The sequence below is a fragment of the Grammomys surdaster genome, unplaced genomic scaffold (genome assembly GCF_004785775.1).
Source record: "Grammomys surdaster isolate TR1022 unplaced genomic scaffold, NIH_TR_1.0 224, whole genome shotgun sequence".
In the NCBI taxonomy this organism is placed as follows: domain Eukaryota; kingdom Metazoa; phylum Chordata; class Mammalia; order Rodentia; family Muridae; genus Grammomys; species Grammomys surdaster.
The window spans coordinates 1,146,533-1,163,041 of record NW_021604669.1 but is presented as its reverse complement, the minus strand read 5'-3'; the positions used below and the strand labels follow the sequence as shown (position 1 = coordinate 1,163,041).

Genomic DNA, 16,509 nt, shown 5'->3' with positions numbered 1-16,509 from the left:
GGATGGTGGGACCTAGGCTACATGGGACCCTTGCCCCCTCCCTGTCCTACCTCAATGAGGAGCAGGATGGCTGTCTTCCTTTCTCGCTCCTGCTGGCTTTGCAGGTTGGGTAGCAAGTAGCCAAGAACGGCTTTGATCTGTGTGCAGTGATTCTGCACCATGGCCCTGTGGGCAGGGCCTGGTTTGTGGTTACCGCCCACGAGTATACCTTTTACCACCTCCCGGACTGGCTAGGTTGGACAGCCAGGTATATCCCCATATGCTAGATTAGGCATATGTCTGTGTGTTCCTCTCCCATGTGCCAGGCCTGGGCTATGCATGGGGAAGGGAGAGGAGGAACAGCTAGCCCTTGTTCCTGAGGTCCCAGGACAGGGTGGATCTTGGGGAAGGAGTCTGCAGCTGGTGTGTGGTGTGTACCTCTTGTGTTCCAGAGTGCTGTAAGCACACAGGGAAGTCCACGGGATGCTACCTTTAGGCTGCCCTCAGTGGCCTCCAATGATCCAGAAAGCTCAATGGTATGAATCACTGTGGTCCATATGCCCAGCCTCCCCTTCCCTTGCCCCACTAGTACCTGGCAAGGAGTCCCACGGCCTGTGGATAGGTGTGGATGGAGGTGAAGTATTCCCACGCACTCTGCAGTTCCAGGTGAGCAAAGTCATGCCAGTGTCCTGTGGTGGACAGCAGGCTCTTCAGTGCCTCCAGTGATGTGCTGCAGCCAAGCAGAGAGGCCAGGCTCTGTCCAGAGCTGCAAATGCCACCTGAGCCATCTCTTGCTATTGGGATGGGATGGGGGCAGGGGTCTGGCTCTCCCAGCTCTGGAGCCTGCCTCCTGCTAAGGCCCAGGGTGAGGAGGGCTGTGCCAGCCCAAGGACACAGCAGAGTGCAGTTATCACTAGGACTTGCTTATTAAAGAAAGCATTTAATCAGGGGGCTCTCGAGTTCAGAGAGTCAGTAGTCTATGGCCAGCATGACAGGCAGCATGGCGGTAGCCAGGCAGACATGGTGTTGGAGCAGTAGCTGAGGAGCTTACATCTGATCTGCAAGCATGAGGCAGACAGAGAGAGAGAGACAGAGAGAGAGAGAGAGAGAGAGAGGGAGGAAGGGAGGGAGGGAGGGAGGGAGGGAGGGAGAGAGAGAGAGAGAGAGAGAGAGAGAGCGCGCACTAACTGGGAGGAGCTTGTGATTATGAAACCTCAAAACCCAACCACAGTGACACACCTCCTCCAACAAGGCCACACCTCTTAAACTTTCCTAAACAGTTCTACCAACTAGGGACCAAGCATTAAAAATGTCTGAGTGCTATGGGGGCCATTCTCATGCAAGCAGCCACAGTGGAAGACCAATCACACTTTTGGAGCAGGTAGAGTCTGAGGCTCTTCTGACCAGTTGCAGGGAACCTGTGAGGGGTCTCAGTGTCTAGTGTCTACTGATTACAAACAGGAAGCTGGGAAATGCAGGTTCACGGAGCCCAGGGTGCTCTGGCTCCTTGACTGTCATTCCCGCTCTTCTCCCTTAATGGCGTGATCTCCTCACACTGTTACCAAGCACCCTGGGATTTCTTTCTTCTCCATTTTCCTTTTATTTTTTTTTTTTCCATTTAAAGACAATATCTTGTGATGTACCTTAGGCTAGCCTCAAGCTCTTTCTATGAGGCTAGCCTCGAAACAGGTGGTTCAGGTGTGGAGCTGAGTGCTGAGGTAAGTGTGCCCACACACCTGCTTCTCTTCTTCTATCACTAGTCTCTGGCCCTTGGCTTGGCAGGGCAAAGGTCAACACCGAGGATGAGAGAGAGTCGGAAACAGAGAAATGACATGTCTCATGAGTAGGGGAGTGAGTAAGTGGGAAGTCTTCTGAGAGGCAGGGGATGGACACTGCTGAAAAACAGCCTGGGTGCTCTGGGAAGTGTCCAGAGCACGAGTATTTGTGAGTCAGGGCAGTCCCACACCTGTCAAAGGCACACTCCACCCAAAGCCCTTCTCCGAGTATGGGGGCCTATCTCAGCTGAACAGAACATCAGGAGCCTCCAGTGTCCAGGCTCATCTCCTTTGCCACCCAGTGTTCTGGGCCATTTACCCTGAGGAGCAGCTACAGCCACTGATACACTCACCAGTGGGTTCATAGATCCTCTCTTCAGCACCCCCTTTTTTCCTCTCCACACTGCCAGTCAACCTGGCACAAGGTATCAGGTCCTAGACTGTGGTATATCTCACTGATGCCTCCTACTCTTTGAGACTGAAAGAATGCCAACCAGTTTCTCCAACTTCCCACTGTAACCCCTGTTACTGTGCTTGCTGGGTGGCCTGCTTATGGCTGGGCCCCTCTGGTTGGTCCCAGCCAGGCTGCTTTCCTCTGGGGTGAGAGACCTAAGTCTTGTTCAGCTTGAGGTAGACATGGGAGCCATACCTAGTCAATCAGAGCCTTGAATGTTTCCATTGGTTCAGGGATGGGTATATGTGTAAATCTGGGCAAATCAGAGCTCATGGACTCTCCTCAGAGTATGTTTCAGGGCTGCTTGAACTAACCCTCGGACCTGTGTGCAGGATGGCCATTGAAAACAGGGAGCTGAGGTAGAGAAGGATACACCTGGGGCTTTCCATCTACAGGGAAAGCCACCCATGAGCAGAGGAGGGCAGGACTTTCCTGGGATGTGGAAACAGACATTCCTGCCTTCTAGAACCTTCTGTCCATAGGGCAGAGACAGCAAGCCAGCAAAGGAGCAGAGATATCAGTTGCTAGATGTTGAGGGCCGGGTGCGTGGTGGGGTAGGGGCTGAGGTAGGCGCTGCTGTTCATAGGGGTGACCGTGGACTCTCAGGTGTCAGAGTTCTGAGGGCACCAGATGTTGGGGGGAGAGTAGAGAGGGGGAACAGAAAGGAGAAAGCAGCCATCTTTGCAACCCTCCCCAGCTTGCTCTGGGAGGAGAATGTTTTCTTAGCTTATTAAGGAAGATTCATGTATTTTGCATGGTTGATGTGAATAAAAAAGAGATTTTGCGCACACTGGAATTCAGAGGCAATGTAGAAAGTGACATTTTTTTTCTTCTGTGACATGCCTCAGGGAGAGCTGTTAAAACTGACAAATTGCACAAAGCACATCGTCACAGAGACAAATGAAAAGAGTGAGCCCCGGTGGGTTTTAAAGACTTGCGTATTGGATTTTGGGAAATAGGACCAGGCTCTAAGGGAAGCCCAAGGGAAGCCTACAGTGGCAGGATGGAATGCCCTTGAAATCCTGCTCAGGTGGGCTGAGGAGTGGGCCATTATTACTGTCCATGACATTTCAGAGACAAGCTACACCCACTCAGGTAGCCACAACATTTGCTATAGTGAGTAAGGGGTGGTTATCTGTGGTCCAGCTCACTGTCTCTTGGCTAGAGAGGCATCAGAGCCACCCTGAGCCTTGGCTAGTCCATGTGTATGCAGTAGGGAGGGAGGGCTATGTCCTGGACTCATTGCAAAGAGCACATGGATCAAGGACAGGTGCCCTGATGGCCAGTGGTGGCACGCACCTTTAATCCCAGCACTCAGGAGGCGGAGGCAGGTGGATCTCTGAGTTCAAGGCCAGCCTGGTCTACAGAGGGAGATCTAGAATAGTCAGGGCTACACAGAGAAATCCTGTCTTGAAACAAACAAACAAACAAAAACAAAAAGAAAGAAAAAAGGAAATGGATGTTCTCTGTCATAACTGTGGGTAGCTGTGTTTAGGGGCCCTTGCTTGATACATATCTGTGTAGCCTGGTACCCTTCTAGGGGGACAAAGAAAGCAGACACACACCTGTCTTTGGGACAGTTTGTGCTGGCTGCTATCCTAGCCACAGGTAGCATTTGGGATCATGACGGTTATGAGATAATTGCCCATACTGGTTGGTTTTGAGTGTCAACGTGACACAAGCCAGAGTCATCAGAAAGAAAGGAAATGCCTCCATGAGATCCAGCTGTAAGGCATTTTCTCAATTAGTGATCAAGGGTGGGAGGGCCCAGCCCATTGTGGGTGGTGCCATCCCTGAGCTGGTAGTCCTGAGTTCTCCAAGAAAACAGACTGAACAAGCCAGGAGAAGCAAGCCAGTAAGCAGTACTCCTCCATGGTCTCTGCATCAGCTCTGGGCTCTAGGTTTCAGCCCTGCTTGAGTTCGCATCCTGACCTCCTCCAGTCATGGACTATGGATCTGAAAGTGTAAGCCAAATTAACCCTTTCCTCCCCAACTTGCTTTTTTTTGTTGTTGTTGTCATAGTGTTTTTGTTGTAGCAATAGAAACTCTAAGACATTGTCCTTTTAAACTAACCATGTGGTGGAGATTAAATTATTAATGTGGCCTGAACTCAGTGGTTGGTGTCCTTATTAGAAGTGGGCATTAGCCGGGCAGTGGTGGCACACGCCTTTAATTCTAACACTCAGGAGGCAGAGGCAGAGGCAGAGGCAGATAGATCTCTATGAGTTTGAGGCCAGACTGGTCTAAAGATCGAGTTCCAGGACAGCCAGGGCTACACAGAAAAAACCTGTCTGGAAAAAAGTAGACATTTAGGCACAAGCAGAGGACAGTTTATGGGATGGCGGAAATAGATTAAAGTCATGCAGCTTCAAGCTACAGACTACCAACACATCCTGGGGCTGCAAAGCTAAGCGAGTACTGATGAGCAAGTCTGCAGGCCCTCTGACTTCTGACTTCTGACTCCTGATCTTAGTCACGATACTCTGCTAAGTTCCTCTGTGTGTGGGTGCACACACTTGATTCTTGGGCAGGAAGCTAACTTCGTCCTGAGCATCCCTATTGGCGTGTGTAAGGCCAGGCAGTTAGCTGCCTAGGAGGCCTTGGGCTCACCTTTGAGGGCTTGGCATGTCTGCCTCCTGCTCAGACTCTGTGGGTTGGTTCAGCTCCAGGACATAGTGCATTTGGGCCAGATGGGCCAGGAACAGCTGGGGAAAGATATCCTGCACAGCTTTCTTGAACTCTCGCGCAAACTGTAGTTCGTGAATTGTGTTCATGGCCTGTTGGGTGAGTACGAATGTGAAGTGCTGGGATTCAGGCCCACGATGCTTAGTCAAACCCACTATCACCTCCCTTCCCTCTCCATTCTGATGGCTCAAGAACCAAATCTAAGTGTGCAGGCAGTGTCCCTTGACCTGTGCCGGCTTATGCCACCTGTGCAGTCTCCACTAGAGGCTCTGGACCTGCTGTTCCCCAAATGGTGCTCCCCAGATGGTGCTGCTCAAATGGTGCTCCCTGGCCTGTGCTCTTTAGCTGATGTTCTGTGGCCAGACATACTTTCCCAACCCACGATTCCCCAGCTTGTACATCAGCCTAAGCATCTCCTGCAGTCTCAGTCTGTAAGTTGATGTCTGTCTAGGGAGGATTTAGGTGTGGGGAGGCAGCTGTATGTTCTGGGCTATCATTTTAGGATCAGGACTCTGAGAAAATTCTACATGGAGTTTGGCATAGCTATTGCCTTGCAAGAGTCTAGCCAGAGAAGACAGGTGTAGACATGGCCCCCGTAGTAAGCAGGTGCTCTGTCTAGGATGTGAAAGTCATGTGTGGGCTGATAGAGAAAACTGGAGAGACGATCCTCCAGGGACAGGGTTGTTGTCAACAGTATGGCTCCTCCAGAGTCTCTGATGCCAATATGGGGCATGGCTTTGAGCCCCAAGCTCTAGGCTTCTGTTTGTACATTGCCAAAGGCCCCTCCCCTCCAAGGTCACCTCATTTAGTCTCCTTGGCAGTCCTATGGACAGACCCTCCTGACTTACTTGCTGAGGGCTCAGTGTCCTGAGCCAGGTCACTGGGAACTGAGCCTGGGGACAAGGACTGTGAGTGAGGGCAGTGTATGGGCTGGGTTGCCCTATGCCCTTTTCTCCCAGATAGGGAGTGGACTGGGTATCAGTCTGCTTCCCTGAAGTCTGGCACACTGATCTGTGTTCTCACACAGTTGCCTGTCAGGGATGGAGTCAGAGACTCACAGCCAGTGAACGAAAGTAGGGCTTCTCCTTGGGACAGGAGCTGCTGTCGCCGCTGACACTAGGGGGCAGAGGCCTCTTCTGCAGCCAAGCCAGCAGCACAGTCAGAATCAGGTAGCTTGCAGGCTGTTCAGCTCCCAGGGCCCTCCACAGGCGAAAGGCGTTGCTGTGGATAGAGGGGGTACTGTAAGTGCCATGCTATAGCCCAAGTCTGCTTGACTTGGTTAGTGGGCTCTTTGCCTAGGGCACCAGTGAAGGGCAGGGTGACCTTGTGTTTACTTTGCAGGGAGGTAGATGTTGAGGTCTACAGAGAGAGGCATGCTCAGATCACAGCCCTGCCAGTATGTGGGCACTGGCCCTGAGGCTCAGGGCAGGGAGGGCCCATAAGGGCTGTCTTGAGAAGCAACTAAGATGTTCTCTGCCTTGCCCTGGTGTTCTTTGGGGTGGAATGTTGGGTGGAAGGGGCTTTATGGGGCAAGACCAGGAAGTTGAGTGGCCTCCAAAATGTCAAGGCAGACTCAAGGGTGGGCACCCTTAAAGCCCTGTGGAAACAACCCCAGTCCTAGCTGACACTTGTTAGTTATGCAGAGAGAATACCAGGAGTCTTCTACAGTGCGATCACAGGATGGCTGCAACAAGAGGCCAGAGTGAGCTAGTCCTCCCTGAGCCTGAGACCCTGGAGGGTAAGACTTTCAGTCTGCTCACTGGGGCTTCTGTCCCTCCCCCAGCCCCACACCACACCTTTGCTTGTGTTAGGCACCAGCCTTTGAAAGCAACTTCTTTCAGGGGAGCAAGACATGCAGAATTACAAAAATCCTTGATGTTTTAGGAGTGACAGCCTAGTGGGCAACACGAATATGTTGGGTGCTAAGTGTGTGTGTGGAGGGCAAGAATAAAGTGGAGGTGGAGAAACCTAGGAGCCAATGGGATGAGCATAGGCTGGATGAGAGCCTGATGGCCAACCGCTATCCAAGATGGGGATGGTCGCAGCAATGTGATATTGTCGCTATGAGCAGTTTTATCTCAGCTGCAGTGGGAAAGATACATGGAAGCGGGCTTGAGAGGATGGGACCAGCAAGAAAAGGAGAAAGGAGACAGCCAGAACCCACAAACAGACAGAACTGAATAGACACTTCTCAAAAGGGAGCAATGCATGGCCACGGAGAAAACACGTGGAAGACATGGACTCCAGTGGGAACTAGTGCATGCTGCTTTACATCCACTGTGAAAGCATGGTCCAAGGCATGACCAGCACAAGCCATGAGGAGGATGTGTAGAGACTGGAATCCATACGCCACACTTGATGGAGTGGAAAGAGGCAGAACTGTTTTGGGAAGTCACGGCAGTTCTTGGCAGGGTTAGGTGAGATGTGGCCAATGCGGCCTTGAACTTTCACTAAGTGCACACACCCCTGCCTCCACAAAACTAGAGAGAGGAGCAAACATATGTAGTTGTCTCATGGTATCAGCAGGGGGCTGGTTTCAGAGTTACCCTTGGGTATGAAAATCTGTGGATGCCCTAGCTGGGCATGGTGGCCTATGTCTGTCATTCCAGAACTTCAGAGGCTGATACAGGAGGATTGCAAAGGTTTGAGTATAACCTGGGATACCGTTAAGTTCTAGACCTGTCTAGGCTATAGTGAGACCTTGTGTCAAAGATCCAATCCAAACCAAAACTAACCCTGCACAAGCTCCTTGTGTAACATGGTGCACTCTTTTGCATGTACCCTACACATACCCTTTCCCCGGTGTCCTTTAACCCTGTCCTCATTATATGGACTACCCAATACAAGGCAGATTCCATGCGAGTGGGCTTTAAGCTGCCTCACTTAGTAATGATGAGCCCGTGAGGCGTCAGTATGGGCATAGTGTTTCTGGATGACTCTTCCGACTCCATGGGTGTGGGAGCTGTGGATGTAGAGGGCAGAATTCACATATGCCAATGCTGACATCAGATTATGCATGCAGAAAAAAGGTGTGCACCACCTAGATGTCCATCAGCAGGTAAGCTGATGGGTAGAATGTGGCTCAGATACACACACACACACACACACACACACACACACACACACCACAGAGTACACACAGCAGAACACTGCCCAGCTAGAACAAAGTTATGACACGTGTTTTAGTACAGAGGAACTTGGAAGGTGTAATACCGAGGGGAGAGTCTAAGCATGAACACAGGCCCATGTCAGATCCCATGGGGACTTTGAAGGTTCTTTTCTCATTGGGAAAGAGTCAAGATAGCAAAGTCAACCGAACCCATTAACAGTTATAGTTCATGCAAATAGAACATGTACTCCAACCAAACTCAATGATTGGCTATGACAAGCTTGGTAACATTCTGTCTACAGCAGACAGGTCTGGGTGCTGGAGTGATGGCTCCACAGTTAAGAGCCTTTGCTCTTGCAAAGGACCTGGGATGTGTTCCTAGCACCTACATGGGGCTGTTCACAACCACCCATTTACTCCAGCTTCAGTGATGGAATGCCCTCTGTTGGACTCCCAGGCAACACACACACACACACACACACACAAAAATAAATAAGTAAATACATATAACATTCAAACAAAGATGTGGAAACACTAAAAGTCAAAGTTGCAACACCAACAAAGGGAGCTGGTGTGTCTAGACTAGGGCTAGAACAGTCTAAGTACTGGGCAGTGTGGACTCAAGTGCCACATCAATGTGCATGTGTGTGAGCGTATATATCTGTGTCTGTGTACATGCCATTGAGTGCCCAAGAAAGGCCTCAAGAATGTGTTAGATCTCTTGGAGTTGGGGTTTTAGGTGGTTCTGAGCCACCCGGTACTGGTGCTGGGAGCCAAACTGTGGTCCTCTAAAAGAACAGTAAGTGCCCAGAAGCACTGAGACATCCCTCAGGTCCCTCAAGCAGTGCTTTTGAGAGCTCAAGTGAAAGCAGCTGAGGAGGAGAAAGGCAGCTTGCACACTTCACTCGAAGTGTTTTATGGAAATGCAAACGGCCAAGAGTAGAGAAGACATTCTTGGAGAGTCAGAGGGGAGGCTGTTCTGTATTGGCGAGGTCAATTGCTACAGAGCTGACACAGTTAGAACTCTGAGCACTGGCCTCGGGATAGAGATGTAGAACCCTTTGAAGGCAGGAAGTGCTTGATTTGTGAGGAGACTGAGTGAGGAGAGGGGTGAGTTAGTGATTCTGGGGCTATTGCAGCACATAGGAATCATTCCGGATGGGCTGGAAAGGGCAAATTTGACAGCCAACAAGAGATCCTTGGAAGGCAGTGCACAGAGTGTGAATTGGCGTCTACTCACAAAAGGATGTGGCGGGTACCAGAAAGTAGCTGTTTCATGAGAAGATCTTCCTAACGTTGCAGGGACAGCCAATGGAAAAGTAGGCAAGACATTTGGATAATCTCACTGCGAAATGGAAGTAGGGGAGGTGGTTCAGTGGTTAAGCACTTGTCAGGCAAGTACAAGGACCAGAATTTTGATTCCCAGAAACCACAGGTGCCAGGTGGGTGTGGTTATCCATCCACAATTCCAGCCTCCAAAGGCTGAGACAGAGCATCCCCAGAGTAATCTGCTAATGAGATCAGCTGTGTCAGTGAGCTCCTAGCTTGATTGAGAGACTCCGCTTCAATGAATAAGGTGGAAGATCCACTGAAGGTGATCCCTGACTTCAACCTCGGTCTTCAAATTTACACCCATCCACACACATGTGCCCATGCACACACCAACATGCACACACACCTTTGTACACACATACACATAGAAAAATGAAGGAAATGGGAACACGTTAAGTCAAGCTCAACCGTGGAATTAACAGTGAACATTGTAAGATGACCAGCACCCACCAGATCAGCTAAAATGCAGACGACTGACTACAACTCGGATGCTGAGCATCAGTGGGGCAGGAGTTCCAGCAGGAGTTTTTATGTTTAAAACCATCACAAATGACTATGCCCAGGTGACTGGAAGGAGCTGACGTAAATCCAGATAAACTTAGCCACGAGACTCCATTGGAGCTGTAAATGTTATTGTGGGGACAGTGCCTGGAACTGAGGAAGAAAGACATAAATTTCAGCAGTGAATGGAACCGTAAACTGCTGGGCATTGGAAAAGGTGCTGTTTCCCGAGATCGGCACTTTCTAGATCCCTTGAAAGAGATCACAGAGTCTGGTGGGAACACTGGGAGTAGGGAGAAAAAAAAAACCCACCAGCTCTAATGGGCAAGCTCCACCCACCCCCCAAGATTCTGTAACAGACAGAGGCAGATAAGAGAAACTTCTGGAGAGTGAACACAGGGCAAAGAAAAGCTCAAACTGGATCAAAACCACCTTCAGTAAGATGAATGAATCCACTTGAAGTCTTAAAATACAGCAGAGGAGGGAGAACTCTGGGAGGTCAGAGCACCAGCCACTGGAGAGGGAGTTAAACAGTACGCCATCTTCAAATAGCATTGGGAATAAGGAGGAGGAAGAAAGATGGAAGAAAAAGAAAGAAAAAGGAGGAAGGTTGAAAGGGAGGAAGAAGAAGAGGGGATGAGACCTGGTGGTGAAAGAGAAGGAGGGAAGAAGAAGACATCCCTGTCAAAGAAGAGAAAAGGAGCCCAAAGAATTAGGGGGCATATGGTGCTGGTGCCTACCACAAGCCCAGTCTTGTAGATGGTGTGGCCTTTGCTGTACTGACAGAAGGTGGAACAATTGAACTCGAAATCCCAAGAAACCCTCCAACAGCACCAACAATAGAAACAAAATGAATGGGGGTGGGGCAGGGGTGGTGGTTTGCAAAAGAATGGCTTTCATAGGCCCATAGATTTGAATACTTAGTCATCAGGGAGTGGCACTACTTGAGAAGGATAAGGAGGTGTGGCCTTGTTGGAGGAAGTGTGTAACTAAGGGTAGGCTTTGAGGTTTCAAAAGCCCAAGCCAGGCCCAGTGTCAATCTCTCTCTGGGCCTATGGATCAGAATGTAGCTCTCAGCTACTTCTCCAGTGCCACAGTTGCCTACCATTATGCTCCCTGTCATGATGACAACTGACTAACACCCCTGTAACCATAGGTAAGCCCCCAATTAAATGTTTTCTTTTATAAGAGTTGCCTTGGTCCTGATGTCTCTTCACAGCAATAGGACAGTGACTAAGACAGAAAGCTCTAGAGTTACTGCAAAAACTAGAAAATAGTAACTGAGAAAGTGAAGATGCCCATGGGTGCTAATACCACAAAAGAATACTGGACTAACCCACTCCAAAATGAGCATGTGATTAGAGACTCAACCACTTGAATATGCTCAAGAAAGGATAGATCATCAGTATGATCCATAAAGAACTGACTGAACTCAGGGAAGAAATAGCAGGTATAAAACACTGAGTTCAAGGCCAAACTGGCAAGGTCTTGCCTCAAAACACAGAGACAGACAGACTTTCAAGCCTGGGAGATGGCTCAGTAGTTTAAAGAGAGTGTTTTGCAAGTGTGTAGACTAGAGTTCAGATACCCAGAACCTACACAAATGCCAGGTGGGCGTGGCAGCCCATCGGTGATTCCAGCACTTGGAAGGCAGGGATGGGGTACCCAGAGCAAGTTAGCCAGACTAGCCATGTATCAGTGAGCTCTGGTTTCATCTGTGAGACCCTGCTTCCGTGTAAGGTGGAGACTAAGGAAGACTGTGTGGCAACTTCTGGCTTCCACGTGCACACGAACATCCTACACATACATGTGTATTACACACATAAAAAGGCTGGAAATGTGGACAAAATTAAAGAGTGTTCAAGTGAGGTAAGCATCAAATGGACGTTTAATAAGGGGTGTCAAGGTAAGGCAGGAGAGTGAGGGGAAGGGGCAGTGGGTCTAGGGAAAAGCCAGGAGCATCAGAGGGTGAGCAATGGAAGTAGAGATGACCATGAAGGGAGAGGTGGGAGAAAACAGAGGCCAGACCTAGGCCAACTACACTAAACATAGCTGAGCAAACTTCTCAGAAGTAAGAACAAAAAGACTTGAGAACATAATACAAGATGCACCTGGTACTTGGAAAAATTAGTCTGGGGTACCTTACCTAGCAGAGGACTTGGATTTCAAAAGACAGAGAGAAAAAAAAGTATCATCCAGGCAACATGAGCAAGAAACATAGCTACAAGTTAGGTACAACCTGGGCCACCTATATGGCTCAGCAGGTAAAGGTGCTTGCCCACAAGCCTGCTTAGCTCTTGCTCCAGGGCTTGTATGTTGAAGGAAAGAAGTGACGTCTACAAGCTGTCCTCTGACATCCACAAAAAAAATATAAACCTTTTTTTTTTTTTTAATGAGGTGAACTTCGTGGATATATTAAACTCCACATTGAGATGATAGAATGTACTTTTTTCTTGAAGACCCAGGTGTCATTCACAAAAACAGCTTAAAGGATCAGGGAAGTTCAGAGACCAGACAGCCACATTTGAATTTGAACCCAATGGAAGTAGAAGTTGCTAATGGAAACAGGACACCTCCCTGCTGAGGTGAGATTTCCCCCTGGAGAAGACTCTAGGCTCTGGGAGAGCTCTCTCACTGGTTCCCAGAGATCTCAGAGCATTGTGGAGCAAAGTTGGCACCCAGGGCAAGGACCTGGGTATGTGAGCTGTGACTGACTGGTAGAACCTGACCTGGGAAGGAGGAACTGGGTAAGGACAGGAGGGTGAGAAAGTAGGCAGGACAGCAGTAAGCTGGTCCCACCAGGTAGAAGCTTGTTGGATCCTGGAAGGAGGAAGAGATTCAAGGAGAAGTTTGGGTGAGGGACAGAGGTGGGGAGTTCTAGTCTGGAGAGGGGAGAAAGTGCTCTTATCTTTGAGCAGGTGTTACGCTCTCAAGAAGTGACGAGTGACTCAGGCCAGGTGTGGTGGATGCGTGCCGCGTGGCATGGACTGAGGATGTGGGATCCAGAGGTGGGATTTTAGGGAGGAGGAATCATGAGGGGTAAGGAGAATTCTGGTCTAGCTCCAGGGGTCCAGTGGCATGGGAGAAAAGCCAGGCCTACCTGAGAGGGTTGAGGAGGCTTGGAGAAGAGTAGGAAGAAGAGAATGAAGAACAGGGCAAGGCAGAGGGGGCTACACTGATGGATGCTGAGGCTCTGTGGTTGCTGGGGTCCTGGCAGGAGCACTCTGGAATTAGGGAGCACTTCGATTGGGTTGTGGAGGCTGGGGCAAATGTTCCATGTGGAATGCTGACAGGGGCCATGCCTAAGTGAACAGAGGTGCTGAGTCCCTCCCACACCAAGCATTCTGGGTTTCCCGTGGGCTGTGATGGGCAGACAGGAGGCAGAAACTGTGGCCCTGGCCTGGGGAGGATGGAGAGTAGGTAATGGGGTCAGTGAGGAGGATACGGCTAGGTACCTGTCCAGGGGCGAGGAAAAGTCTAGGAAGGCAGCTACCAGCTCTGGGATGTGGTTCCTGGCCAGTAGGGTGATGACACGCAGGGCACTGTCCTTTGCTTGGGGCATTTGGATGGCACAGAGGTGGTGGTGGATGGCCTGGCCCATTTTACCAACCTGCTCAGGGGTAGGGAGTAGTGGGAGGTGTCTGACGGGGATCCCACCTGATCCCACCTACTCTGCACACCTGACCAGAAGCAGACTGAGGCATCTGGAAAAGTTGGCACCTCTTGTCTCCCGCTGGGGTACCCTTCTCATCCCATGGGGCTCATGAGTCTCTCTCTGCACCTACTGGACCATTCACCTCTGTCTGTATCCTATTACCCCATTAGGCCACAATCTCTAGATGCTCTACTGTTCCCTGTCACCTCATTTCTCTATGGCTCAAAGCTGCACTGAACTAATGTACATTTATCCCATGATCCTCAGGGAGTCATCAGGTGACTCTATGAATCACCCCTGAATCTACCAATCTATTCACTTATCCATCCATCCATCCATCCATCCATCCATCCATCATCCATCCATACATTCATACATCCACCCACCCATCCATCTATCCACCCACCCACTCATCCACCCATCCACCCACCCATCCACCCATCCACCCACTCATCCACTCATCTATCCAACCATCCATCCACCCACCTACCTACCCCTCGTACCCACCCATCAGTGGTATTGTTTGCTGCCTGCAATGGGATCCCAGTGTTCATCATGGTCCAGAGAAAAGCCCATAGGTGCTGCCTCCTGCCTAGTCTCCAACTCTGCCCCTCTCCTCCCTGGTCCTGGGTGGGGCCCCAACCCCTCACAGTTGCCAAGCCGTCCCCATGCTCCTGGATGACAAGGAGAAGCAAATCAGCAGCTGCCTGCACCCGGGAAGAGCTCGTAGAACCCAAGCCATCAATGGCTGTCCAGATGAGGTCGGTCAGTTCTGCCATTTCCAGATGTTTCATGATCACCTGTGAGAGTAGAAAGCCTGTTACCTTATCACTTCAAACCCTTTGCCTGCCTCTGTCTCTTTACCCTTTTCCTTTGTCAGATTTCCTAAATCTCTGGGTACCCACTCCTCTAAGCTCTCTACATGGGCCCAGTACACAGTCCCTTCCACACTCCTCTCCCCACCCCAGCCAATGTCTAGGAACAGAAAGGGAGAGTATGAGGCCCAGCACTGGGCAGGCACAGGGCTCTTTTCCCCGGTCAGTGTTGGCTTCTTCTTGGATACTTGTTCCATCCATCCCCTCCTCTTCCCATCTTGGCCCCAGGTCATCCACATATTATCCTGCGTTCAGAGTCTTGCTGTCCATGGTTAGGTCTCACTCCTTATCAGTTTTTTTTAATTGGATATTTTCTATATTTATATTTCAAATGTTATCCCCTTTCCCGGTCCCCCCTCCCTTATTAGGGTTTTAATCAATGAGAATTGAATGTCAGAGCTTTGAAGGATCTTCCAGGCCACCTGGTCTGACCTCTAGCCCTAGAGAGGTGCCATGGAATAGGGTGGAAATATGTGGGCCAGGCTGGTGTGGAACCCAGGACTACTGTCCCATATAGGGCCTTTTGAGCCTCCAGCTGCGCTCAGAGTTTCTGTACTAAACTTCTGCGGAGCCTCAGTACTCGGACAGCTAGAGCTGCTGAGTTCCAGAGTCCATGGGATCAGATCAAGTCTTGCTTGGCTATCTCACAGACTTCCTGAACTCATAGGTCTTGTGCTGCTTTAGATGGGCCATCCAGCTAACTGCCAGTATCATAGCCTCAGGCTGTGGCTTCTGAGGATAACACAATTCAAACTCTGATGTGAAAGGGGTGAGAGAACCTTAAACGAGAAAATACTCTAGAGAAGAAGGTTGGAAAAACTTGAGAAAGGGATTCGAGGAAACCCACAAAGATTCCCCTACAAGGTAGACACTGTCCAACCTGCCTGGCTCTCCCTCAACAGCTTAGAAAAGAATGTGTTTATCGCTGCCCACAGAAGTGGCTGTCTGCTCTGGCTATGCACCCGCCCAGCTGAAAAGACTTTAAAGGCTTTGACCTTGAGAGCTTGGTTGCTGCTCATATGGAAGATGCTGTCATCTTTGGATGCCGTCCCCCAGAGGATTGGAGGAGACCCCTTCTGGTCTCCACTGCTCCATAGGGAAGCTTCATCTGCATCAGGCCCGAACAGGTCCCGAGGGCTTTCCCTCACCACTTCTGTTGTTTCTTGGGCTGGTCAGGGCAGGCAGGGATGCGTACAGGATAGAGTGGGCTGGAGTTATGGGACAGGGTAGCAGTCCAGCTGGGTCCATTAGTAACTGGCATCAGGCCTGGGTATTTTTGGGTTTGGGGGTTGTGTTAGTAGAAGGTTATGGCTGGAGTCAAGGCTGGGCTGAGGGTGGACTTGAGGAAAGGTGGAGTTCAGGGGTGCTGGTATGAATCTATCTGCCCAGGCTGTGGGGGAGGGGCCAGGTATACTGTACTGCTGAGAACCCTCACCTTTCTGGTGCATCAGAAGCTGATAGAGATGGCCCAAAGCTTCTAGACTGAAGCTCTGGATGGTCCTGTCAGAGTCCTGGCACAGGATGCCCAGCATGGCCACCAGCTGCCCGATCCTTACGAAGTTCTCCTTGGTCTATGTAGAGAGCATGGCGTTGATGTGGGCTTACCTACAGCATCCCGCTGGCTACTCACGCATCCCAGAATGGCCTCCACCGGAGGATCGCTTGCATCGTGTGGTAGGGGTTGGGGTTACACAAGGTATAAGGAGTTGACTCCAAAACTTAGTAATCAAAAGAAAATAATGGGGTAGTGTGATGTAAACCAAAACCAAACCCAAAACCTTAAAACAAATGCAGAGAACTTCCAGATGAATGGAGTGGTCTTAGGGCCTAAGTGTCTTAGGACAATGAGCTTGTAGGAAACTATCTAAATTGTCATTCTGATCTCAGCTTTGGATCCAATAAAACTATTTACAAAATAAGTAGCCACTCTGTGGACCACAGTTACATTAAAAAAAAAAAAAGATTTATTGCAGGGCAGTGGTGGCGCCTGCCTTGCCGCCAGCCTTTGATCCCCACACTTGGGGTGGGGGGGGGCAGAGGCAGGCAGATCTCTGTTTGAGGCCAGCCTGGTCTACAGAGTAAGATGAGGGGAGAGGTGAGGAGCTGGGGAGGGGTGGAGCTGGGGAAGGGTGGAGCTAGGGAAG

The 16,509-nt window shown here is 50.2% G+C and overlaps 1 protein-coding gene across 1 annotated transcript in view; it reads right to left on the bottom strand.

Annotated features, from left to right (window-relative positions):
• Positions 1–16,509, bottom strand: part of Mroh5 (maestro heat like repeat family member 5) — a gene marked incomplete at its 5' end in the record, with an annotated part of 55,415 nt that overhangs the window by 4,475 nt on the left and 34,431 nt on the right. Inside the window, 8 exons of the mRNA XM_028773272.1 lie at positions 51–165; positions 572–733; positions 4,819–4,985; positions 5,952–6,114; positions 13,291–13,445; positions 14,141–14,290; positions 14,392–14,465; positions 15,801–15,936. Of these exons, the coding sequence (XP_028629105.1) occupies positions 51–165; positions 572–733; positions 4,819–4,985; positions 5,952–6,114; positions 13,291–13,445; positions 14,141–14,290; positions 14,392–14,465; positions 15,801–15,936 (1,122 nt within the window). The remainder of the gene's footprint in view (positions 1–50; positions 166–571; positions 734–4,818; positions 4,986–5,951; positions 6,115–13,290; positions 13,446–14,140; positions 14,291–14,391; positions 14,466–15,800; positions 15,937–16,509) is intronic.